Source organism: Medicago sativa, chromosome 7, assembly GCF_051527215.1.
Source record: "Medicago sativa cultivar Bolivia chromosome 7, Bolivia_mono, whole genome shotgun sequence".
In the NCBI taxonomy this organism is placed as follows: Eukaryota; Viridiplantae; Streptophyta; class Magnoliopsida; order Fabales; family Fabaceae; genus Medicago; species Medicago sativa.
Window position 1 is genome coordinate 63,649,131 of NC_140755.1, and position 25,250 is coordinate 63,674,380.

Genomic DNA, 25,250 nt, shown 5'->3' on the forward strand with positions numbered 1-25,250 from the left:
CAACATAAACAGCCTTCCCCAGGTATTATATCTCACTTCTGCTTTATGTTAACTTAATACATAGTATAATGATTGTCAGGTTATGTCACTTTAAATTTATCATTCTTATATTATGATAATATTTTCTGATTTCTAAAGGGTTGTTTTTTGACTTATTCTGCAGCATTGGACGAAACTGTAAAAAAAATAATAGAAAACATGTCTCTCCTTCTTAGGTTTCTTTCAATACTTTTTAACCATTGTGATCAAGGTATCCGAAAGAATGTTTGTCGGAATATTTCCGACATCATAGTTGGGAGCACTTGTCACATACAGGTAATTGGGGATCTCTTTCTCGGGATCTCTTTCTCTGCATTATTTTAACTTTGATGGTAATGTAACAATATAACGACTGCAGACTGTGATTGATGCGGGGATGATTGAGTGCCTCGTTGAACTTACAAAAGAAAAACGTGTCATGAAGGAGGCTGGATATGTTATCGCTAATGTCGTGGCAAGAGGATCGGGTGGTCAAATTAGGTATGTATGTTGTCTTTAATTATACTTGATATCTATCTGAGATGATGTCTAACTAGTAAAAGACCCATGCATTCACATGGGTCGCATAACATTTTGATAATTATATAAAAAATAAACATTAGTAATATTGTAAAATATTCAGATATCAAATTTAATTTATCAGCATTAGTATAATGTTTATATTAAAAAAATATTTTATATGAAAAAATCCTTTAAATACTTGCACCACGTCCGTTGTATATTTTATTAGTTTATATCTGCGATTTTTTTTTCTTGTAGTGATATAAAATAGTCGATTGGATAAAATTTTGAAAACTCATGATTACTTTCAAAATATTAACAATAATTTAGCGCTTCTATTAAAAAAAATCAATCTTTTTTAGTGTTTCAATTAAATATTTGCTATTTTAAATGCTAAACACCGTTAAATATTCGTATCATGCCCGTTGTGGATTTTATATGCTTGTATCTTTCGGGGAAAAAAATTATTTAACGGCATGAGAAAGTTGATATAATGAAATTTTAAAAAATCATGACTATTTTCAAAATAACAACATTAATCTAGTGTTTCAGGGGATATTAAATATTTTTTCAGACTATTTTCAAAATATTTTCAAAATCATGACTATTTTTTATTTTTTTCAGCACTATAGCAAACTTACACCTCACTCATGCGGATTTTTGGGGTTTATGTATATGAAAACAAATTTTTATGCACCGATATTAGAAAGTCGATATGATACAATTTTGAAAACTATTGACTATTTTAAGCATATAAACATTAGTGTAATGTTTCTATTAAATATTTTTTTATTTTATATGCAAAACACCATTTAATATTTGCACTGCAATTGTTGCAAATTTTATGTGTTTATATATGCGAAAACAAATTTTTATGTATTGGTGTGAGAAAGTTAATATGATATAATTTTGAAAACCCGTAACTATTTTTAAAATTTCAACAATAATATAGTGTTTCTATTAAATAATTTTTTTTCCAATTAGTGAGATTAAAAGATATGAAGCTAGTTTTTTATTTTTATTTAATTTTTAGATCAATAATGATTTAGCTCTAGTACCCCTTTAAACCCTCAAAGTTAGGAATATTATGAGTTTGACCGATGTTAAATAAGCAAATTTTGTGACTATTGGGGTAAACAATAATTGGTGACTATTAACTTTAATATAGTAGTAGTAGTAGTAGTAGATTTGAAAATATTTAGAAGGGTGCCAATTTTTGTTTTAATACTAGTAGTAGTAGTAGGCAGCCGTGGGTTTACATAAATGTCTTTTATTTTTATGCACATATTAAAAAGGATGAAAGAAATGAAAAGAGGAAAGTATAATTTATAAAAGAACAGATGAAGAGAAATAAAAGATCAAGAAAATGATAAATATTTATAATGTTAAAAATCTAAGTTCAAAGTAGAATCTGCTTGAATTTATAATTTATCAACAAAGCAATTTAATGTTACAATATTTTATGCAATTATTTAAAAAAAATTAGTTATTGAATATATAAGAGATACATAATACATGAATGTAATATAGGTTATAATATACAATAATTTGGTATTTCTAACATATATAATATTTTTTATCACGTGACATGTATGACTTCAAGAATTGTATTTAACACACGATGAACCAAGAATAATATATTATTTTAAAAAACATATGGGTGGTGTCATGCATGTAGTTGATCGGTGGTTCTCTTGGTCATTGATATGTTTGGATTCAAAAGTCATATATGATATATGAGAATGGATTTCTCTTGGTGATTGATATGCATGACTTCAAAAGTCATATTTGATATATGAAAATGGATGAAATTGAATTGTGCATGATTTATCATTTATCTAATGTTCAAAATTTAATCTGCAATCTAGTGTGTCAGAAGATAAATTAAACAATCTTGCTTTGATTTGCTCTTGCTTTGATTTCTAGCAAAATGACTTTAAAAAACATTGATTATAAATATATCATTGATGATTTCCCAACAAATAATGCATGGAGGAATCAATTCTAATGATATGAATATGAGGGGACCGTTGTTTAAGTCTCCCGAGTGCCAAAAATCTCAAGATCAGCGTGATTTAGTCTCTATACGAAGTTTGATGTCTTTTCCGACTCTAATGGACCCCTAGACCACCTAAATCCTAATCTTTATTAATATTTTTAATCGTCATTAAATTTAATAAATTCATTATTTGACTAATATTTTTTTAAGTTCTAAAGACTTCATTATCATGTAGTTTTTTTTATATAAAATTAGTCACTGTTATACCACTTTATCACATATTTGGTGAAATACGATTTGGATCAGCTTAAAAGCACAAATTGATCAATGGTCTGAGCAATGAGTGACACCACATTTGTGGAATACAACATCATATAACTCCAATAGATGTTTTATCCGTCCTAATTACATCCTTGTCCTCAAGATTGTTGTGCTGGATGGGTAATGATATGTGTATTTAATAAATTATTAAATGTATTTTCAAGTTCATTGAATGAATCAGATTGTACGCCTCTTATACCATCTACAATATCACTTCATTTTGGATGTTTAAGTGGGCCATGTATGTACATATCATCTATTTTTTAATTTTCAATCATATTACTTAATGAGCACTCAATCTCTCCAACCCAACACCTCAGAAAATAGATCCTATTAATAACTCAATGTCATTGTATTTCAACAAAGTTTATTGATTTGTGCACAATTTATTACATATGGCCCATGAAAATTAAAGAGAGAGAGTGCTTATATAGCCACCATTCTCTATAAGCATCAAACATTTTCTCTCCACAATGAGGGTACTTATTAATTCCGATGTTAAATAGGTGAAATACCCACCATTATGGATGCTCTTAACATCTCATATTTGACTGTCCTCACCATGAACTACGATTATGATGTGCTAGTTTAGATTTTTCAAAAATAAAAATTAATGTTATATTTGATTTTTTTAAAATGTTATATTTAAATTATAATTGACTCAGAATGTATAATAATTGAATAAATCTAAAAAGTGAATGTTCTCGTGGCTCAGTGGAAGGACAATGCATAATATATGCAAGGTCCGATGTTCAAACCTCAACCACGAAAAAAAAATGAAAAGAGAATATTCAGAAACTCGAAACAACCTAAACTACAAGCTAAGTGGTGGGTGAAAGCCTAAAAAGGTATCCTACATTTATAATTCGTATTTTCCTATAAGATCCGTAGTTCAAACCCCGACCACCACCAACTAAATCTAAAAAACTCTAAGCAACCTAAATTGCAAGCTAAGTGGTAGGTGAAAGCCTGAAAGGTATCCTACATTTATAATTCACTAGACTTTTGACCCGTGCATCGCACAGGTTTTCTCGACTATAATAGAGACCAATAAATAATCTTTAACTTGTAAGATCATTGATATGATAGAAAATATTTCCTTCAACAAAAAAAAAGGCAAGCGGATAGGAATAAAGTTGGTGTGCAATGCATCATCTTCTTATATATAAAAGTCAACCCGGGTGATTATTTTAGCCCTAATTTTAACCTAAAACCTAAGCTAACTTTTACTGTATTACCCCTGACCTATTTTGAGACCCCATACAATCTTCTTATATATAAAAGTTAACCCGGGTGATTATTTTAGCCCTAATTTTAACCTAAAACCTAAGCTAACTTTTACTGTATTACCCCTGACCTATTTTGAGACCCCATACAATCTTCTTATATATAAAACTTAACCCGGGTGATTATTTTAGCCCTAATTTTAACCTAAAACCTAAGCTAACTTTTACAGTATTACCCCTGACCTATTTTGAGACCCCATACAATCTTCTTATACATAAAAGTTAACTCGGGTGATTATTTTAGCCCTAATTTTAACCTAAAACCTAAGCTAACTTTTACTGTATTACCCCTGACCTATTTGGAGACCCCATACAATCTTCTTATATATAAAAGTTAACCCAGATGATTATTTTAGCCCGAATTTTAACCTAAAACCAAAGCTAACTTTTACTGTATTACCTCTGACCTATTTTGAGACCCCATACAATGAACCAAAGTTCACTCCAAAAGCCAAACAATTTTTCCCTATTTTCCCTCCTCTAATCTGCTAATACTAATCCCAAAACCCAACAAATTAGATATGCAACAAATCAGATACGCAGAAAATCACGTTATTTTTTCTTAATGTGATGCCTTTCATCAAATTTTCTTCTTATATATAAAAGTTAACCCGAGTGATTATTTTAGCCCTAATTTTAACCTAAAACCTAAGCTAACTTTTACTGTATTACCCCTGACCTATTTTGAGACCCCATACAATCTTCTTATATATAAAACTTAACCCGGGTGATTATTTTAGCCCTAATTTTAACCTAAAACCTAAGCTAACTTTTACAGTATTACCTCTGACCTATTTTGAGACCCCATACAATCTTCTTATACATAAGAGTTAACTCGGGTGATTATTTTAGCCCTAATTTTAACCTAAAACCTAAGCTAACTTTTACTGTATTACCCCTGACCTATTTGGAGACCCCATACAATCTTCTTATATATAAAAGTTAACCCAGGTGATTATTTTAGCCCTAATTTTAACCTAAAACCAAAGCTAACTTTTACTGTATTACCTCTGACCTATTTTGAGACCCCATACAATGAACCAAAGTTCACTCCAAAAGCCAAACAATTTTTCCCTATTTTCCCTCCTCTAATCCGCTAATACTAATCCCAAAACCCAACAAATTAGATATGCAACAAATCAGATACGCAGAAAATCACGTTATTTTTCTTAATGTGATGCCTTTCATCAAATTTTCTTCTTATATATAAAAGTTAACCCGGGTGATTATTTTAACCCTAATTTTAACCTAAAACCAAAGCTAACTTTTACTGTATTACCCCTGACCTATTTTGAGACCACATACAATGAACCAAAGTTCACTCCAAAAGCCTAACAATTTTTCCCTATTTTCCCTCCTCTAATCCGCTAATACTAATCCCAAAACCCAACAAATCAGATATGCAACAAATCAGATACGCAGAAAATCATGTTATTTTTCTTAATGATATGCCTTTCATCAAATTTTCTTTTTATATATAAAAGTTAACTCGGGTGATTATTTTAGCCCTAATTTTAACCTAAAACCTAAGCTAACTTTTACTGTATTACCCCTGACCTATTTTGAGACCCCATACAATGAACCAAAGTTCACTCCAAAAGCCTATCAATTTTTCCCTATTTTTCCTCCTCTAATTCGCTAATACTAATCCCAAAACCCAACAAATCAGATATGCAACAAATCAGATACGCAGAAAATCACGTTATTTTTCTTAATGTGATGCCTTTCATCAAATTTTCTTCTTATATATAAAAGTTAACACGAGTGATTATTTTAGCCTTAATTTTAACCTAAAACCTAAGCTAACTTTTACTGTATTACCCCTGACCTATTTTGAGACCCCATACAATGAACCAAAGTTCACTCCAAAAGCCTAACAATTTTTTCTGTATTTTCCCTCCTCTAATCCGCTAATACTAATCCCAAAACCCAACAAATCAGATATGCAACAAATCAGATACGCAGAAAATCACGTTATTTTTCTTAATGTGATGCCTTTCATCAAATTTTAATCTCTATCTATTAATCTTTCGACCTCGATCATTTTTGTGTTATTCTATTTGCCTCATCTTTCTCATTCCTTTTGTATTTTCAATTTTTCTTAATTGATTTTCTCTGCAATTCCTTACTCTAAGCTATGCTGATATCTATCAGGTAGAGATTTTGTGTTTTGTTATATCTTAATCATGATTTTTGGTTGATGTACTTTTTCATGGTAACGCAGGTGGCTGTTTGTTGTTGAGTTTATTAGTGGGACTGAAGTTCCTTTTCATATTGCTCTGGGAGGAAGGAGAACGTGGTGAAAGAGAAGGAGAAGGATAGGAAGGTCAAAGAAGCTAAAATTGAGGAATCTGTTGATGCTGATCAAGAACACCGTTCATCCAAGCAAGAGGTTGAAAATAATGGTATGAATTTGATAACTTGGATTCATTCATTTGTGGTAGTTTTGTGATCATTGTTCTTGAATTTATTGTATCATAATTTGATTGTTTTGAACTGAAATTCAGCATATTTTGCATTCTTATTAAAAATGATTAGAATCACCATAAAATTGGTACCAAGTTGAATAGGAATAAACACCAAGTTTTTAAGAGTTCTGCAATTGTTTGTGTCCGATTTGCGTTGCCGCTACTTTCAATATCAAATACCAATTTTTGATGATGACTTGAGTAGCAGACATTTTGATATACATGTTGTATAAGCTGATTGAATTTCCCAACCACGTTTTTCAATCTATTACCCCTTACTCCTCCGCTTCTTCCCTAACTGCCATAACTGCACTCTTTTTTTTTGGATCTATATCGTACAATCGCAGGAAAATTGCCGGCAACTGGAAACGGAAGATAGTTATGCGCAGAATTTGTGAAGCTGCACAGATCAAGTTGGGTGCTCTGATGGTTGGCCGAAAAACAAAGTGACAACAACTAATCCACACACCCACAAAAACACAAAATCATCCGATCCTAACAAAAGCATGACTCTGCTACACAGAAACAGCAGCAAAAATGCTGTCAAAACTGAAAAAATGCAGACAGAAAAAATCCAGCCAGCAAAACGGTTGCAAAACTTGCATTGATATAACTTGATTCTATTACGACATATAAGATAAAGTGTAATCATTGTTCACCTATGGTATAACAGGACTCTCTTTTGAAGGAATTGGTCTCAACTTGCTCCAATCAAAGAGGATATGATGTGTTCAAACATCTTAGTTAGGAGCGTTTTTGTCTCTCTATTTTTACTCAAATGCGGAAATGATCCCCCATTCAAAAATACTCACTTTTAGTCGTTCTTAAAGATTTTTAAACTTAAAAAATGGTACGACTTATGTGTGAACTTTCTTTTATTTTGGAATAATATGTTTTTCTTGACAAGTATTAAAAACAGACGAATTGGTGTCTTTTTAGTCGGTAAGACCCGTGCGGAGCACGGGTCGGTGGTCTAGTACTATATATAAAAGTTGCCCCAAGCTTCTGTTGTCGCCCTAATTTTTGTGATGCCCTAATGATATTAATTACTGTTTTACCCTATTCCAAACTTTGATTATGGAAAATAAAAAGAAAAATTAAAAGAAAAATACGGATAAACATTAGAGGTTCACAATTTTCTATTTTCTTGCAAGTAAACTTGGTGCACAATTCTTCCAAAATCACAACAGATAAACATGAGAAAATAGAAAACAGATAAACAGATAAACAGATAAACATGGGAAAATATAAAAACACATAAACAGATAAACACGCAAATAGACTTGCTTAATTGTTGTTCTGGCTCAAAGTTGTTGCGCTACAAACATGGGCTTTTCATCTGTTTGCGCTACAAACATGGGTGTTTCCACAAAACCCTAACTGTTTCCACCTAATCCAAATTTTAATTCTGTCTTCGTGTGAGATTTTCATCTGTGCACAATACTTCCAAAATCACAACAGATAAACATGAGAAAATAGAAAACAGATAAACAGATAAACAGATAAACATGGGAAAATATAAAACAGATAAACAGATAAACACGCAAATAGACTTGCTTAATTGTTGTTCTGGCTCAAAGTTGTTTCCTATCACACATAAACCGCAAATCAAACAAAAGACTTGCTTCCTATATTGTTTCCAACCCTAACATAAATTCGTTCTCCTTTTCTTCACCTATGGCTGGAAGAAACATGGAAACTCTCCTCTCCTATCACTGCCTAACTGGTATTATTTTTGCTGTTTTATGTAACGATTTTTTGCTAATGTTTATATTATTTTTGTTTCCTTGCAATTTATGCATAACCAATATTTCACTCTCCTTCATTGACAGGTCCTCTATTAACAAACCCAATTTCAGATTATGACAAGGCAATCAACAAGCTACAACTCAAATATAGAACATACATCGTCGACTATGACGTTGAAACTGTGAGTATACTTTCCTCATTGTTCAACTATCCTTTTCCTTGATTTTTATAATGTTCTGTGCTTATAATTAAACTTTTGTACTTCTGTGTTTTTGGTCTCTTATTTAATTTTTTCTGTGCTTCATTATAATATACATATAAGTATATGTAACTCTAATTTTAATTAAACTTTTGTGCTTCTGTGTTTTTGGTCTCTTATTTAATTTTTTCTGTGCTTCATTATAATATACATATAAGTATATGTAACTCTAATTTTAGTCACCTCAAATACACTATTTGTTGTTTTTGTTTTAATTTTAATGGATACCTATATAAAAACTTTTTTTTTTGTCATTGTACCATTTTGATTTTACACTTTCATTTTTGGTTTTGTTTCATGCAAAACTTGACCCTCTAATTCATAGTGTTCTTCACTTATTATTTTCCATCATTATTTGCTTATTATTTGTTTGTTTGCACTTCTATATAATGTTCTATTTGATGATTTTCCTTATTATTTTTGTGCTTCCGTACATATATATATTTGTCTTCCTAATTTAAACAATTTCGCCCTATAATGTTCCATCATTATAATATAAACAATTTTGCACTTCTATACAATGTTCTATTTGATGATTTTCCTTATTATTTTTGTGCTTCCGTACATATATATTTTTGTGCTTCCATCATTATTATTTGTTTGTTTGCACTTCTATATAATGTTCTGCCAAGCAAACAAAAAGAAAACAATTTCGCCCTATAAGTATATGTTCCATACACTATTTGTTGTTTTTGTTTTAATGGATACCTATATAAAAACTTTTTTTTTTTTTTTTGTTATACCATTTTGTTTTTAGACTTTCATTTTTGGTTTTGTTGCATGCAGAACTTGACCCTCTAATTAATCTTTGCAATATTTCTGTGAGATCATCATGACCGAGTGCATAATGTTATTCACTCATTATTTTTGCTCATTTTTATTTGCTTATTATTTTTTTTGTTTGCACTTCTATATAATATTCTAATTTTCGATTTTGCTTATTATTTTTGTGCTTCCTTACATATGTATATTTGTCTTCCTAATTTAAGACTACCATCTGCCTGCTTCCTTATGATTTTGTTGTTTTCATCAGGCTGTCGTATGCTTGCCGAGAATGTTTGGCGGTGATTTTGGAGATCAGATTGGACGCTTTGCAACATTAACTGATCCAAAGGGAAATCAATTTGAGGTCTTGGTCGATGCCATCAATGGTAACTTTTTTCTAACAAAGGGATGGAAAGCAATTCGCGATTTTTATGGTCTTGGTCTAGGTGCGTGGGTTAAACTGATTTTTCTTGGTGGTGGACGATTTGATATAAAGCTGACTGATAGGTTTCACAAGACTATCACCTATCCCGTTTTTGATCCCCCCATGAATTTCCTTATTGACAAAACTAATGTCCAACCAACTTTCAACCCCCATCTGCAACCAAGAACATCTCTTCTCTGTTATAGTCACAATATTAGTAATATGACTATAAGTTTCGAAAAAAAATTATCCCACCATGATGTGAGAAAGGGTGATTTGGTACGATGCACTTTTCCTATAAACTTAATTTTGTCGTTAGTTTTTCATGAACTATGTGTAAATTGCTTCCATCTTGGTTTTTGCAGATACTCATTTACACTGAAACTATTGCTCAGATGCTGGATACTTCTCAAACCAATGTGAGGATTGTGGATGACTGCGGTAACATATGGGACTTTGACTTGATTTTTGGTACTCTTCCTTGCGAACACTGCAGGATTGGTGGGCATTGGAAGAGGTTTGTGGAGGCTCGCAGGCTGCGTGAAGGTGTCAAGATCAGATTGGGAGCTCTGAAGGCAGGAATGAATGAGTGCATTTATCTCGATGTTGTTTACAATTAGAGAACGTTTATTTAATTTCTTGAGAACCTTGCAAACTATTTCTTTTAGCAGATCCACCATGTTATTTTAATTTCTTCGGAACCTTGCAATCATTTGCTTCAATCAGATCCTTCTATTTTTTAGATTTAAATTTTTGAAGTCTTTTTCTCATAATTTTGATTGTTGCCACTGTATTATGTTGCATGGAGTAATGTTGTCACAACACAATGTGTTTTTTTAGATGTTGTCACAAAATCAATTGCTATACTAGGAGGAGTCATTGAAGATTCTGGTCCTACTCCTTATACATAGGCACATTCAATTAATATTTCAAATAGATTAAAATATCGTTTTTGATTGAGTAATGAGTCATTGTAATAGTGGGAAATATATGATTCTTTACCAAATAAAATAACTGTTATGGAGAGTTTGCCTTTATATTATGGAACACATTTTGTTTCTTTAAAAAACATTTTGGACGCTACTACGCGAGTGAATATCACACCACATCGCGTTCCCTTTAATCACAAAATACCCTTGGTTATGTTAATATACATTAATGCATTGATATTATGGAGAAACTGAAAGTTATAAAAATGATCTCTGAACATGAGAGGCTAAGTCCAACAAACTTCAAAGTTAAGTGGTATAAGAATGGATGACAGTAAATAGGTAAGAGAAACACTTCTAATTTAGCATTTGATTTGTACAACTATTTTCCATGCTTTCTGTTAAACATGGTGAAAAAAAAAGGAAATCATAATCTCTGAATAATCCGTACCTTAATATTATTTACGCACTTTCTGTATAACAATCCATTATTTCTTCTATATATTTGATTTGTTTAGTATAGTTGAATAATCCATTCTTATGTGTGTGCTTTCTGTTAAACATGGTGAAAAAAAAAAAAAACTATTTTCCATGCTTATCAATACCAGGATCCAATGTCAACCTTTATCAAACAGATTGTTCTATTTTTCATGATTATCAATATCTCAATCTTTAATGAACAGACTGCCCTATTTTTATAGTGCTTATCAACATGTCAATATTTCCTGAACAGATTATCCTATTTTTTCTGCAAAGAACTGAACAGCACGTACCTAACAGAATAAGCTATTTTGACTGCAACATCAATTCACAAATCGTTTTCCACAGTCATTATAGTCTCCTACGAGCTTATCATCCTTTTGTTCTTTAAATACTTCTCCACCTAACACAGATATAATCTCATTATAAACAACCAACTCCTTTCTTGACAAATACCAAGTAACAATGTCTAGCATATACACCCCAGTGTCTGCTATTGCTGGAGGAAAGAAGAACCTGAAGATGTGTGTTCGTGTTGCTCATATTTGGTTAATTCCAGAGAAGAAAAATCCGACTAACATCATTTTCATGAACATGCTGCTGGTTGATGCAAAGGTTTGTGCAATTTTTCAATGTTACTTTTTAGAATTAACCACATATATTTATTTCTGGTTTACCTTTCAATTCTCAAAATATCTGTTGATTACTTTGAAAAAAGCTTGCATAGTAAGTATGCGTTCTCAGGCTAGGTAAAAGTCTCTAAAACATGGATTTATAAATTTGTTGCCCTTAAATTTATATCTTTGCATACGTGCGTATAATTAAAAGCATAAGTATATTATGCCTACCTGCATATAAATATATGGATTTGTTGATGTTTTCCTACTTAAATTTATGATGTTGTCATTATTTCTGGTTTCCCTTGCTTACTTTTAATTAAAAGTAAATTATGCCTACCTGTCAATATACAGAAACAAAATTTATATTATCAAGTTTGGTAGTCAACGATTTTGGAAAGGATTAGAAGTGTTGAATACTTGATTATAAAGACATTGATTATAATGAACTTCTGGTCTCTTAATTAACAGCAAAAAATAATGAAATGGAAAAAAAATACCTGAATAGAGTATTAAAAGAGCATGCTTCCGATGTTAAACACAACAGAAAAAAAATTCGATAATGTATAGGTTGAAAGAAGAGTATAAGGTTAATTACTAATAATGCAATAAGGTCGATGTCCTTGCTGTTTTGTTCTGCTTTGGTGTCATTGAACAGATGAAGAGAGTATTAAAAGACCATGCTTCGTAGAATAGATATATAGGTAATAGTAGAATTCTTAATTAACAGCAGAAAATAATGAAATGGAAAAAAATACCTGAAGAAAGTATTAAAAGACCGTGGTTCGGATGTTAAACACAGCAGAAAAAAAAAATTCGATCATGTATAGGTTGAAAGAAGAGTATAAGGTTGTGTAATAATGCAATAAGGTCGATATCCTTACTGTTTTGTTCTGCTTTGGTGTCATTGAACAGATGAAGAGAGTATTAAAATACCATGCTTCATAGAATAGATATATAGCTAATAGTAGAATATAAGGTTGTGTAATAATGCAATAAGGTTCTTATGTGAATTAACCTGTGGTCTTAGGGTTCAGACTTATGAAAAGAGAAAGCCAATAACGCCAGGCCAGGAAATTGTCACACAAATTATCCTTCTTTATGTTTAGTTGCAATCCAATAGTATACCACAATTCATTGCAAGCCAAGACAGTTTTGTGATGTCAAACATTTGTTTACTAAACCTTTGTTTACCTCAATTTTGCATGCATCCTTAATTGTAAAATTAAAAATACCTTTGTGTACCTCATTTTATCTGCAAACACTTTCTCAAATACCAACATGTTAGATTGCCACGCAATTGTCACACAAATAGGAAGAAAAAAAATAGAGATACTAACACCAGGCCAGGAAATTGTGCAATAGCGCAGTAAGTTTCTTTATGTAAATTATCCTTATTATCTAACACAAATTAGCACCAATTAGTTGGTTATTTATTTGTTATCCTATTTAAGAAGGAATTGTCAACGTGCCTATTTTAAATTAGTTTATTATTTTAATTAACCACCTACTTAATACTTTTGTTGCCATCTATAGGGTGGACGTATCCACGCCACAGTCAGAAAGGAATTGGTGGCAAAGTTCAGGTCATTGGTTGAGGTAGGGGGTACATATGAGCTTCACAATGCAATCGTCGGTTTTAATGAAGGTCCATATAAGCTAACTTCCCACAAACACAAACTTAGTATGCTGCACAACTCAAATTTTATCAAAAAAGACTTGCCTACTATTCCTAACAATGTTTTTGAGTTCGTGTCATTCAATGAAATTCTCTCTTCAAATGTCCAGGACACATCTGCTGGTGAGACTTCGATTATGAATGTGTGTTGTTCATTACTTATGACTTTCTGGACTCCTTAAGACAACACTAACATTTGTTTTTCTTTTCTATACGTTAAATCAGATGTTATTGGTCATGTAATTGAAAAGGGTGATCTAAGGGAAACTGAATTCGAGGGCAGGAAGAGCAAAGTGATAGATCTCACTTTGCAAGATCAGGAGTGAGCTTTATCTTTTTATTCATACCTCTTTCATGTAATACAATTTTGATAAACATTGTGTGGATGAATTGACTATTACCTAATATTTGATTGTAGAAACAACCGTTTGCATTGCTCTCTTTGGGCTGAACATGCTGACAAAATTGTCAGCTTTTTTGTTAACCATGACAACTCTTCGCCTGTTATATTGATAGTTCAGTTTTGCAGGACACGCAAATATAAGGGTATTTGATAGTTTTTGGTTTCTGCTTTCTACTAATATCCACACATGAAATGGAAGATAATGTTCACTTGCTGGTCAATTTGGTAAAATTAGGTGCAATGGGAATTGCTAATGCATTTTTTGGGACTAAGCTCATAGTTAATGGCGATTTACCTGAAGTTGCTGCTTACATGGAAGCGTAAGCATTTAAGTTTTTAAATAGGATATAAACTAAAAATTTATGATTCGTATGAACGTTGTTGTATCAATGAAACCTTTTGCTGGTTGAGTAAAATTCTTTTAATGACGTTGTTGTACTTTTATCAGCATGAAAAATGCATCGGTCCAATTGACCCAAAGTGTTAGCCAAATTTCCTCAAGCGGCTCTGCATCTCTGTCAGATGAGTTGCTCAACACCGAGAGAATGACAATCGAAAGTATGATCGAGTCAACTCAGGTAGTTGTCTGTTTTAGTAAATTATAAATATTGGTTTGGATTACTCATTCACATTTATGTTCGAGATTTATATGTAAAAGGCGGTGAAATTTTTACAGGTGTGTCAAGGTTCGGTACTTGCCACTATATGTGAGATCGAAACTGGAGTTGAGTGGTACTTTCGGTCATGCACCGAGTGTGCTTCACTGGTCACTGTTGAGAATGGAATGCTCCGTTGTCGTAGGTGCAAAAAATGCAAGGGCGCTGTGCCTAGGTATCTGAGTCTTATCCGAATATAATTTTTGATTTTATTATACATGGTAGTCTATTGATACCGTTAATAATTTCATGGTAGTCTATTGATACCGTTAATAATTTGTTAGGTACAAGCTGCATGTCATTGTGATGGACGATACAGGGTCCACTACCTTTGTCCTTTTTGATCGCCAGGTAACACAATTTATAGGGCGTACAGTGGAAGACTTAATCAAAGAACATGATAAGGTATTGGATAGATCCATGTACTACATATGAGCATTTGTTTTCCACGTAATTCTCAACTCACATCTTCTGATCTTTCGACAGGGAGGTGCCAGTGATTATCCTACTGATTTTGATGTGCTCCTTGACAAGCAAATACTTTTCAAGGTTGAGGTTGGTGAAGGAAATATCATGAAGAAGTATAGGAATTATACCGTTAAAAAGGCATCTGATGATGTTGGTGTCATTGAACAATTCATGTCTAAGTATAATTTAGAGGTAGTTCATAATTGATATTACAATCTAATAATTTTTTTAAATTAATGTTTATAAGGAAATCATCCTATGACATTCTATGACTGATTTGTTCTTTTGTTGGTGTATGTATGATAGAAACCCAACGATGGATCTGGTGAGGAGCCAAGTGTGGATGGTGTTGCTCCAAACAATGATAATGTCCAGATGGTACTTGATTGATCACTTACTAATGAAATGCATAAAATTTAATCTGTAATAAATTTAAACAAAATTTTTTATGCAAATGTCTACAGGATGTGCAGGAGGTTCAAGACTCATGCAGCAATACCTCCATGATTGGCACACCAACCAGCAAGACAAGTCTTAAGAGGTCCTCTGACAGCATTGACTCTGTGGCTGTTGAACATGGTGAAGCTGGTCAGGCATCAGTTACAAAACCTAACAGGTCTGTTCGTGTCAAGATTGAGCCTAAGGACACTTAAGCTGTTTGACTTGCTCGAATGTTGGAACTACCTGCTTTGTTATTTACTGTCTTCAATGTTCATGAATCAGACCTTTAAGAATCCGTGTTTTCCCTTTCTGTTTATACAATTTGGTCAATAATTTTCATCGTATTATTGTGTTGGTTGTACTTGCTTAGCTCTACAAACTTTCAGCAGTACACCTAAATAAAGTTTTGGTTTAAGCATTAAGTGCTTTAATTAGTGTGTTATTTATTATATATCTATTTGATTTTGGTTTCTTTGACACACTCTTATAGTGTTAATAGGAGTTTGTTTGCAAATAGCACGCTAAATGTGTTTTGGCATTCATAGACCATACTTAATGTTTACCTGTATATCCAGATCAATCAATTATTATACATTTTTCTGTGTTAATTATTATTCATTTTAGGATATAAGTAAAATGCACTACTCAACGTGTTCTTAAAAACCTCACTAGGAATGCGACTGTGAGGGGTTTAATTTGGTTTAGTTTGAAAATGTCCATGATCCTATTCAATTTGATGATGGAACAGAATATGTGAGATCATTCACTTTGGATGGATATGTAAAAGAAAAGTACAATAATAGTGGCTATTAGTTTAATCTCTTAGGAGTTTAATTGGTTCATTTATTATACGCCTGTAAACTAAAATTTAGTACATCGGAACTCGCTGGCGTGAGATATATTATCAAACGGTTGTGAAAGAAACCAACTATAGGCCTGTCGTAATTCGTAAATCGTAACAACTACTGTTGCAGCTTATGTAAGTGCATCCAGTGACTTGGATAATGATAATATTGATTCCAAGCTATGATACCATATAAAAAAACAAAGCCTAATATATTTCTGCTATATGTTTTACACACGGCTGTACAAGGCTTTATAGCTGTCCAAACTTTACAAGTAATCAAATGCATTTACATGATAATTAAATGCATTGAATTGGAATTACAGTAGAGGAAAACAATTGCGCATGAATAAGGTAAGTCAACTGTACAGACTAATCACAGTTGATCCTAAACAATAATAGTTATACATGAATTAATGTAAGTCAACAATGATGATGATGTCATAGGCAACAATCAAGAAGGAATGCTCTCAGTACACCTATACTTCAAACTTCAGTAGCTGATGCACAAGCTGCCAGTATATGAGCTGCTAAATGCGACAAAGCTATTCAAAATGAAAAATCAAAGTTAGATCCCAAACCAATCTATACTCGAAACAATGAGATGTTGTTACTAAGTGTGATTTCTGTTTTAGCCAAACCTTTTCAGAAGGTAGTTACCTGTAATTGGGCAAACCAATCGTATTCCTAATAACATCATGTCTAATGCTATTTGGGGCATCATACCACCATCTAAAACCAGTATTGTATAATCCTATGTTATCCAATCCATCTGCACAGACATTTCCTTCACTAAGGATATGAGTCACTGCAAAATGCATTCCTTTGGAGAATTTCATGCAATTAAGCCACCTATTCCTTACTTCCCTCAAGGATCGAAGCACTTGATCGATCCTTGAGAGATGTTCTAAAGACCGTAGATGAGAGAAACAAGGACTTACCGTTTGGTGGTAAGGTTGTTGTCTTAGGTGGAGATTTCAGGCAGATATTACCGGTCATGCCCAAAGCTACCAGGCCAGAGATTGTCTATGGTACAGTTAACTCATCTAATTTATGGAGGTACTGTGAAGTTCTTACGCTTACAAAAAATATGAGGGTTCTAAGCGGAGCATCTGAAGCAGACATTGAAGAGAGGAAGTTGTTTTCTGACTGGGTTTTAAGCATTGGGGATGGTACAACTGGGCTAATCAATGATGTCGACATATCCGTCAAAATCCCGTCCGACTTGCTTATTCCAAGTTCAGGTAATCCTATTGCATCTATTGTTGAAAGCACTTACCCAAATTTGTTAGAAAACATTGGTAAAGCAGAATATTTTCAAAGTAGAGCAATATTGGCACCAAAGAATACAATTGTTGATCAGGTTAATGATTATGTGTTAGACTTGATTCCTGGTGAGGAGAAAATTTATTTGAGTTATGATACACCTTATCATAAAAACCTAGGCGGTGACGCACTGGACGACATCCACACACCTGAATTTCTCAACACCATTGTTGCCTCCGGATTGCCAAACCATAGGATTCGATTGAAAGTAGGAGTACCTGTGATGTTATTGAGGACCATAGATCAAAATTTGGGTTTATGTAACGGTACAAGATTGATTATTACAAAAATGGGTAAATTTGTGCTCGAGGCAGAAATAATATCTGGGTCTAATATAGGTGAAAAGGTGTTTATTCCAAGGTTATCGTTACAACCGTCTGATACTAGAATTCCATTCAAGTTTAAACGAAGGCAATTTCCGTTGTCCGTCTCATTTGCAATGACTATTAACAAGAGTCAGGGTCAGTCTTTGAAAAATGTTGGTGTCTATCTACCGTCTCCTGTTTTTTCACATGGACAATTGTACGTCGCAGTATCGAGGGTTACTTCGAGGGATGGTTTAAAGATGTTGATCAATGACGAGGACGGTCAGGATACTGATGTGACATCAAATGTGGTCTACAAAGAAGTTTTCCGTAATGTGTAGCACTTGGTTTTGTAGTAATGATTTTATTGCATTTGGGTACTATTTTTATGTTTACAGACGTTGGATTTTCTTTTTTCAATAAACTATGTCATTAAATTTATATGTCATGTTACTGTAACAGGGTTGATGTCGTGGAGATTGTTTAATATGGTGCGTTACAAAGGTTTCTGACAATTTATTTTATAAATTAAATTATACTGTTTTTTGGTTTCAAGTAAAATGATCCCTTTTACATCTGCGCTATAATTTTTTTTTGTATGACCCGTGCGGAAGCACGGGTCAATGGTCTAGTTTTTTTAGATGAAATTTGTTAGGTTAAATAATTGCAAACCTAATAAAGAAAATGAGCGGGAAAAAAGTTAGGTTAAGTTGGTAGATGTAACAAAATTAATAAATAAGGATGTTAAAAAACAAGGCATGAAATGAAAAAAATCCAAAAAAAAAAAAAGTGTGAAATTTTTGACCAAAAAAAAAGTATAAAATAGAAGGATCGTGATCATTGATATGGTAGAAAATATTTTCTTTAAAAAAAAAAAGGCAAGTAGATAGGAATGAAATTGGTGTGCAATGCATTTTTTTAGATTGAATTTGTTAGGTTAAATAATTGCAAACCTAATAAAGCAAATGAGCGGGAACAAATTAGGTTAAGTTGTTGCAGACGTAACAAAATTAATAAATAAGGATGTAAAAAAAAGGCATGAAATTAAAAATAAATCCAAGAAAAAAGTGCAAAATTCTTGACCAAAAAAAAGTATAAAATAGAAGGATCATACGTGATCATTGATATGGTAGAAAATATTTTCTTCAAAAAAAAAAGGCAAGCGGATAAGAATGAAATTGGTGTGCAATGCATTTTTTTAGATAGAATTTGTTAGGTTAAATAATTGCAAACCTAATAAAGCAAATGAGCAAGAAAAAATTAGGTTAAGTTGCTGCAGATGTTACAAAATTAATAAATAACTAAATTTTTGACATGTGCTCCGCTCGGGTTTACTGTAAAGAAATTGACATACGAATAATAAAATGCAATATATAATTGGTAACGGTGGAAAAAATAACACGTGATAATCTATAGTAGACAAAATAAAACACTTCATAAAATGTATGAAATCTGAAAATAATATAAAAGAAAATTCTGTAATCCTATCAATAATTTGGTAAAAGAAATATGAAATTTTTAGTACATTGACATGTAGTTTCATCACACATTGCGAAATACTTCCTCATATACGACATTAGACGTCACATTGGTATCTTCACCATCTTCATCAGTGATCAATATCTTTAGTCCTTCTCTGGATGTAACTCTTAAAACAACAACATACAACAACTGTCCGTGAGAAAATACAGGTTAAGTTGCTGCACACTTAACAAAATTAATAAATAAGGATTTGTTAGGTTAAATAATTGCAAACCTAAAAGTGTAGAAAATATTTGCTTCAAAAAAAAAAGGCAAGAGGATAGGAATGAAATTGGTGCGATGCATTTTTTTATAAGGAATTTGTTAGGTTAAATAATTGCAAACCTAATTTGCAAATGAGCGGAAAAAAAATTAGGTTAAGTTGTTGCAGACTTAACAAAATTAATAAATAAGGATAATTGCAAACCTAAAAGTGTAGAAAATATTTGCTTCAAAAAAAAAAAGGCAAGAGGATAGGAATGAAATTGGTGCGATGCATTTTTTTAGATGGAATTTGTTAGGATAAATAATTGCAAACCTAATTTGCAAATGAGCGGGAAAAAAATTAGGTTAAATTGCTGCAGACTTAACAAAATTAATAAATAATAATAAATAAGGATAAACGATGTAAAAAAAAAAGGCATGAAATTAAAAAAAAATCCAAAAAAAAAGTGTAAAATTCTTGACAAAAAAAAAGAAAATATAAAATAGAAGGATCATACGTGATCATTGATATGGTAGAAAATTTTTTCTTCAAAAAAAAAAAAAAAGGCAAGCGGATAGGAATGAAATTGGTGTGCAATGCATTTTTTTAGATGAAATTTGTTAGGTTAAATAATTGCAAACCTAATAAAGCAAATGAGCGGAAAAAAATTAGGTTAAGTTGCGGCAGATATATATAAACCTACACATACTATACACACGAAAAAACTGTCTCACTTCATTTTTCTTCCTGTGCACAATTATTTTCTCTCATCCAAAATATTTCTGGGTTACATCTCCTGACATCTTTGAGATAAATTTGAGTTGTTCTGTCACCTCCGGTTATGATTCATAACGGAGAAGAACTGTTGTATCCTGGGAGGATATGCGCTTATGAGGCGGATAAAATCCTCAAGGACAGTGACTATGTCACGCCTCAGGTTACTTAACAGTGTGTTGTTTTGCATGGTTGTTCTAAGTTGATTTGTGAAGATTTTAATGGAGCTGTGTCTACAACCAAATTCGATAAGTTTCTCTTGTTCTCTTATTTAATTTTAGTTGTAATTGTTTGTTATTAGAGCAATGCTATATCTCTAGAGAAAAAAAACATCAAGAATTCTTCAAGAATAAAAAGCAACCAATCACAATGCACTATTTGCCACAATTCAAGGAGGTGTGGCTGAAAAATAGGAAGTGGACAAATAAATCATGCAATTAAAATTTGCCACATGTGTCTTGAAAAATTCTTGATGCTATTTTTCTAGACAAATAGCATTTTCCTTGTTATTATTACTTGAGATGGTTCTATGTTATTATTCTACAACAATCTTGAGGATTTTAATAATGGAATTATTTGTACCCTAATTTCAGAATCAATCTGCACAATTCAATATTGATGAGTGAAGCGAAAATTTAGAAGAGTTATGTGAAAGATGGCTATGAAATTACTTAACTTGGAAATGTTGCAACCATTCACTACTGAAGCTGTGAAAAGAAAAAGAAAATTCTAGTGCCAGGTGCGGAGTGCTATGGTGTTACGTACAAATGCTTTGATAATGAGGTTTTTTCCGTCCTTAACTTTCTTTATGTGATTATGGCTAAGCGGGCATTTTGATTATGCATTTGATAACACGGTGTTAGAAAATTTAATGATTGATACCGGTCACAAAAGCATCTATTTGTGTTATCATGTGTGTTCATCATTTACACACTTACCACTTAATTTATACAATGATATTGAATAATATCAATTATATAGAGACATATGCTTTGTCAGTTTGAATCACATATTTTCAGTTCCGCTGTGCTTATATATGAATTTGGTGTGTGTTAATATATGAATTTGAATTAATTATGACTCTTGCTTAGGTTCAAGGAGTACTCTGAATTATCACTATACATTTCAATTTTGTTTTAGGCCAAATACGATAATGTTTATAATTTGAAGTTCTATATGCTGCCATATTTTGGTAATATGGTGTGACTTTATTACTTCCATTTTTGTCTTCATGTTACTTGTGGTACCAGTAATGACTTGTTTTAGGACTCAAATTTATTTATGTATTTAGTTTGGAATTTGGAGTTAAATTGTAGAGAGTTTCTTTCTACGTGCTAACACTTATTTAAATAAAATAGAGTTATAAAAACCGATGTGAATAAAGGGATGTGAATAAAGGCATAATCAAAAGTGTTTTTTGGTATAAGATGAGTATCCCTTATGATTTTAATGCTACTTGATTAAAGAAATTTTATAGGCATAATTTTTTGGCCAAAGTTGAATTCATGACTAATAATGCTGAATTTTTGTGGAATTGTATTACTGTGTAGTAATTCTCTCATGTCTATGCATGTTATCATAAATTATTTAAAAGTTTATTTGATAGTGTGGTCATGAGAATGAATTTATTATAAGTATCTTAGTTCTTTACCTTTGCTAATTTCTCTAATCAAAGTTGATTCATTCATGAGGTAATCTAGCAGTGGTTTTCTTCTGATATAAGATGTACTGATGTTGTGAGAAGTTTATTCTATTGTGAACTATTATGCTTATGCTCTTAGAAATTAATTGAGTTAACATTGTTACTTGGAAATTATTCATGTAAATGAATAAATATTCACTTATGTTACCCAATGTGGGAGTGTTGTCGCTTGAAAGTCTTTTAGGTGGACCTGTGTGATAAATATAATCAATTTTTCCTTTGTAGAGATGTTGTCGCTTAGAAGTTATCTAAGTAGACCTGAAGAGTATACTATAGAAGGTATGTTGATGATATATGAAATATTGTTTATAGAGTGGATAAACCTTTGTATTAAAATAATACAAAGATGTCAAATATATATGAATCCAATGAGAATAAATCAATAAGTAGATTTAGCTTATTGATGAATATGTTGTCGCTTAATAGACAACTAAGCAGACCTGTATGAATTTATTATGAAGAACAAGTTTATAATTGTTAACTTGGTAAATATGAGATTAATTGACTGAGAGACGTCTTAGTCAATATTCTTTGATGAAAGAAATTTTTGTCTTCATCAATGTGTGTAAAGTACGTACTAATAAAGCCCCTGGGATGAAATAAAATTATGAGCATCGAGGGGATTGAGACTTAAGCCAATCGAAATTGACATGTGATAGGAACCCAACCTTTGTGATTGGAGATCCCATGAAGAAGGTTCAATGTGGTAAGAACAAGTCACATGTTAGTTCTGCTAGCACTAAATTTAATCCTAGTCTCTTTCCTATGGTGTATTTGAGTAAGTGCTAGACACTGCAATATTGAGAGGATAAGCTATAATATCGCTTTCAACGATTATCATATCCCTTTATGGGTGGTGTATGACTTGCAGCATACACTTGATGAAATCGCCTATATGAGTGTCGAGTGGGGCCGCTTGCATGAGATCTTGGCAAAATCTCTAGAGCACTCATGAATACCAGGCACACGCACGACCTATTAGCGCACAACCGCGTAACAGCAAGAATTGTGGGGGTGTAGTGCGATTATGAGACCTCTGACATACAACAAGTGTCTTGGGTTCCATAGCTTGCTAAACCAATTCACTGTGTGTTAAGTCTTATTAGTTTAGGACGGGTTCCATAGCTTGCTATACCGTTCCGATGCATTACATCTACGATGTTTACCCAGAAAAAACTCTTTTTAACTTTTTATTTTAACTTTTGAAATATGTGGGGGATTGCTGTATATTTTTAATTATTATATTTCAAAAGTTAAATATAACCAAGTCTCTCCAAAATATTGTTTTCACGTTTTTATCAATTCCAAAATTAGCTACTTATTCAAAAACCTTGCATATATTTCTCAACTGAAAAATGGTTTTTTCATGTTGCTATTTTTATGGAATATGTGGCACTAATTTTATGCCTTTGACTTTGTCCATAATGGGTGGTTAATCTACTTTGTTTTTACTCACGTAACTCAGCCATCACTTCTATATACATAAGACAAAGCTTACTTGCTACAGATATATATAAACCTACACATACTATACACGAAAAAACTGTCTCACTTCATTTTTTTTCTGTGCACAATTATTTTCTCTCATCCAAAATATTTCTGGGTTACATCTCCTGACATCTTTGAGATAAATTTGAGCTGTTCTGTCACCTCCGGTTATGATTCATAATGGAGAAGAACTGTTGTATCCTGGGAGGATATGCGCTTATGAGGCGGATAAAATCCTCAAGGACAGTGACTATGTCACGCCTCAGGTTACTTAACAGTGTGTTGTTTTGCATGGTTGTTCTAAGTTGATTTGTGAAGATTTTAATGGAGCTGTGTCTACAACCAAATTCGATAAGTTTCTCTTGTTCTCTTATTTAATTTTAGTTGTAATTGTTTGTTATTAGAGCATTGCTATATCTCTAGAAAAAAAAAACATCAAGAATTCTTCAAGAATAAAAAGCAACCAATCACAATGCACTATTTGCCACAATTCAAGGAGGTGTGGCTGAAAAATAGGAAGTGGACAAATAAATCATGCAATTAAAACTTGCCTCATGTGTCTTGAAAAATTCTTGATGCTATTTTTCTAGATAAATAGCATTTTCCTTGTTATTATTATTTGAGATGGTTCTATGTTATTATTCTACAACAATCTTGAGGATTTTAATAATGGAATTATTTGTACCCTATTTTCAGAATCAATCTGCACAATTCAATATTGATGAGTGAAGCGAAAATTTAGAAGAGTTATGTGAAAGATGGCTATGAAATTACTTAACTTGGAAATGTTGCAACCATTCACTACTGAAGCTGTGAAAAGAAAAAGAAAATTCTAGTGCCAGGTTCGGAGTGCTATGGTGTTACGTACAAATGCTTTGATAATGAGGTTTTTTCCGTCCTTAACTTTCTTTATGTGATTATGGCTAAGTGGGCATTTTGATTATGCATTTGATAACACGGTGTTAGAAAATTTAATGATTGATACCGGTCACAAAAGCATCTATTTGTGTTATCATGTGTGTTCATCATTTACACACTTACCACTTAATTTATACAATGATATTGAATAATATCAATTATATAGAGACATATGCTTTGTCAGTTTGAATCACATATTTTCAGTTCCGCTGTGCTTATATATGAATTTGGCGTGTGTTAATATATGAATTTGAATTAATTATGACTCTTGCTTAGGTTCAAGGAGTACTCTGAATTATCACTATACATTTCAATTTTGTTTTAGGCCAAATACGATAATGTTTATAATTTGAAGTTCTATATGCTGCCATATTTTGGTAATATGGTGTGACTTTATTACTTCCATTTTTGTCTTCATGTTACTTGTGGTACCAGTAATGACTTGTTTTAGGACTCAAATTTATTTATGTATTTAGTTTGGAATTTGGAGTTAAATTGTAGAGAGTTTCTTTCTACGTGCTAATACTTATTTAAATAAAATAGAGTTATAAAAACCGATGTGAATAAAGGGATGTGAATAAAGGCATAATCAAAAGTGTTTTTTGGTATAAGATGAGTATCCCTTATGATTTTAATGCTACTTGATTAAAGAAATTTTATAGGCATAATTTTTAGGCTAAAGTT

At 32.0% G+C, this 25,250-nt stretch overlaps 3 protein-coding genes across 3 annotated transcripts; all 3 read left to right on the forward strand.

Annotated features, from left to right (window-relative positions):
* The first annotated feature begins 8,418 nt into the window (after window positions 1-8,418).
* LOC146907574 (uncharacterized) lies at window positions 8,419-10,581 on the forward strand. The gene is made up of 3 exons (XM_085726438.1): window positions 8,419-8,544; window positions 9,656-10,090; window positions 10,177-10,581. Exons 2-3 carry the CDS (start codon window positions 9,677-9,679, stop codon window positions 10,429-10,431), a joined length of 669 nt encoding a protein of 222 aa, XP_085582564.1. The 5' UTR covers window positions 8,419-8,544; window positions 9,656-9,676; the 3' UTR covers window positions 10,432-10,581.
* Window positions 10,582-11,316: 735 nt separating this feature from the next.
* Window positions 11,317-15,802, forward strand: LOC146907575 (replication protein A 70 kDa DNA-binding subunit B-like). Its single transcript, XM_085725885.1, has 11 exons — window positions 11,317-11,835; window positions 13,374-13,638; window positions 13,741-13,837; window positions 13,934-14,061; window positions 14,154-14,238; window positions 14,367-14,496; window positions 14,595-14,749; window positions 14,859-14,979; window positions 15,061-15,234; window positions 15,349-15,420; window positions 15,507-15,802. Exons 1-11 carry the CDS (start codon window positions 11,686-11,688, stop codon window positions 15,693-15,695), a joined length of 1,566 nt encoding a protein of 521 aa, XP_085582011.1. The 5' UTR covers window positions 11,317-11,685; the 3' UTR covers window positions 15,696-15,802.
* Window positions 15,803-16,570: 768 nt separating this feature from the next.
* Window positions 16,571-18,426, forward strand: LOC146907576 (uncharacterized). Its single transcript, XM_085725886.1, has one exon. It carries the CDS (start codon window positions 17,325-17,327, stop codon window positions 18,297-18,299), a length of 975 nt encoding a protein of 324 aa, XP_085582012.1. The 5' UTR covers window positions 16,571-17,324; the 3' UTR covers window positions 18,300-18,426.
* The last annotated feature ends 6,824 nt before the right edge of the window (window positions 18,427-25,250 follow it).

Coding starts and splice junctions, on each gene's coding strand:
- LOC146907576 (XM_085725886.1), top strand. CDS start 17,325: ATGCCCAAAGCTACCAGGCCAGAGATTGTCTATGGTACAGTTAACTCA.
- LOC146907574 (XM_085726438.1), top strand. CDS start 9,677: ATGTTTGGCGGTGATTTTGGAGATCAGATTGGACGCTTTGCAACATTA. Junction 10,091..10,176: donor ATGTGAGAAAGGGTGATTTG/GTACGATGCACT, acceptor TGGTTTTTGCAG/ATACTCATTTACACTGAAAC.
- LOC146907575 (XM_085725885.1), top strand. CDS start 11,686: ATGTCTAGCATATACACCCCAGTGTCTGCTATTGCTGGAGGAAAGAAG. Junction 14,750..14,858: donor TGCAAGGGCGCTGTGCCTAG/GTATCTGAGTCT, acceptor ATAATTTGTTAG/GTACAAGCTGCATGTCATTG. Junction 15,421..15,506: donor ACAATGATAATGTCCAGATG/GTACTTGATTGA, acceptor AAATGTCTACAG/GATGTGCAGGAGGTTCAAGA.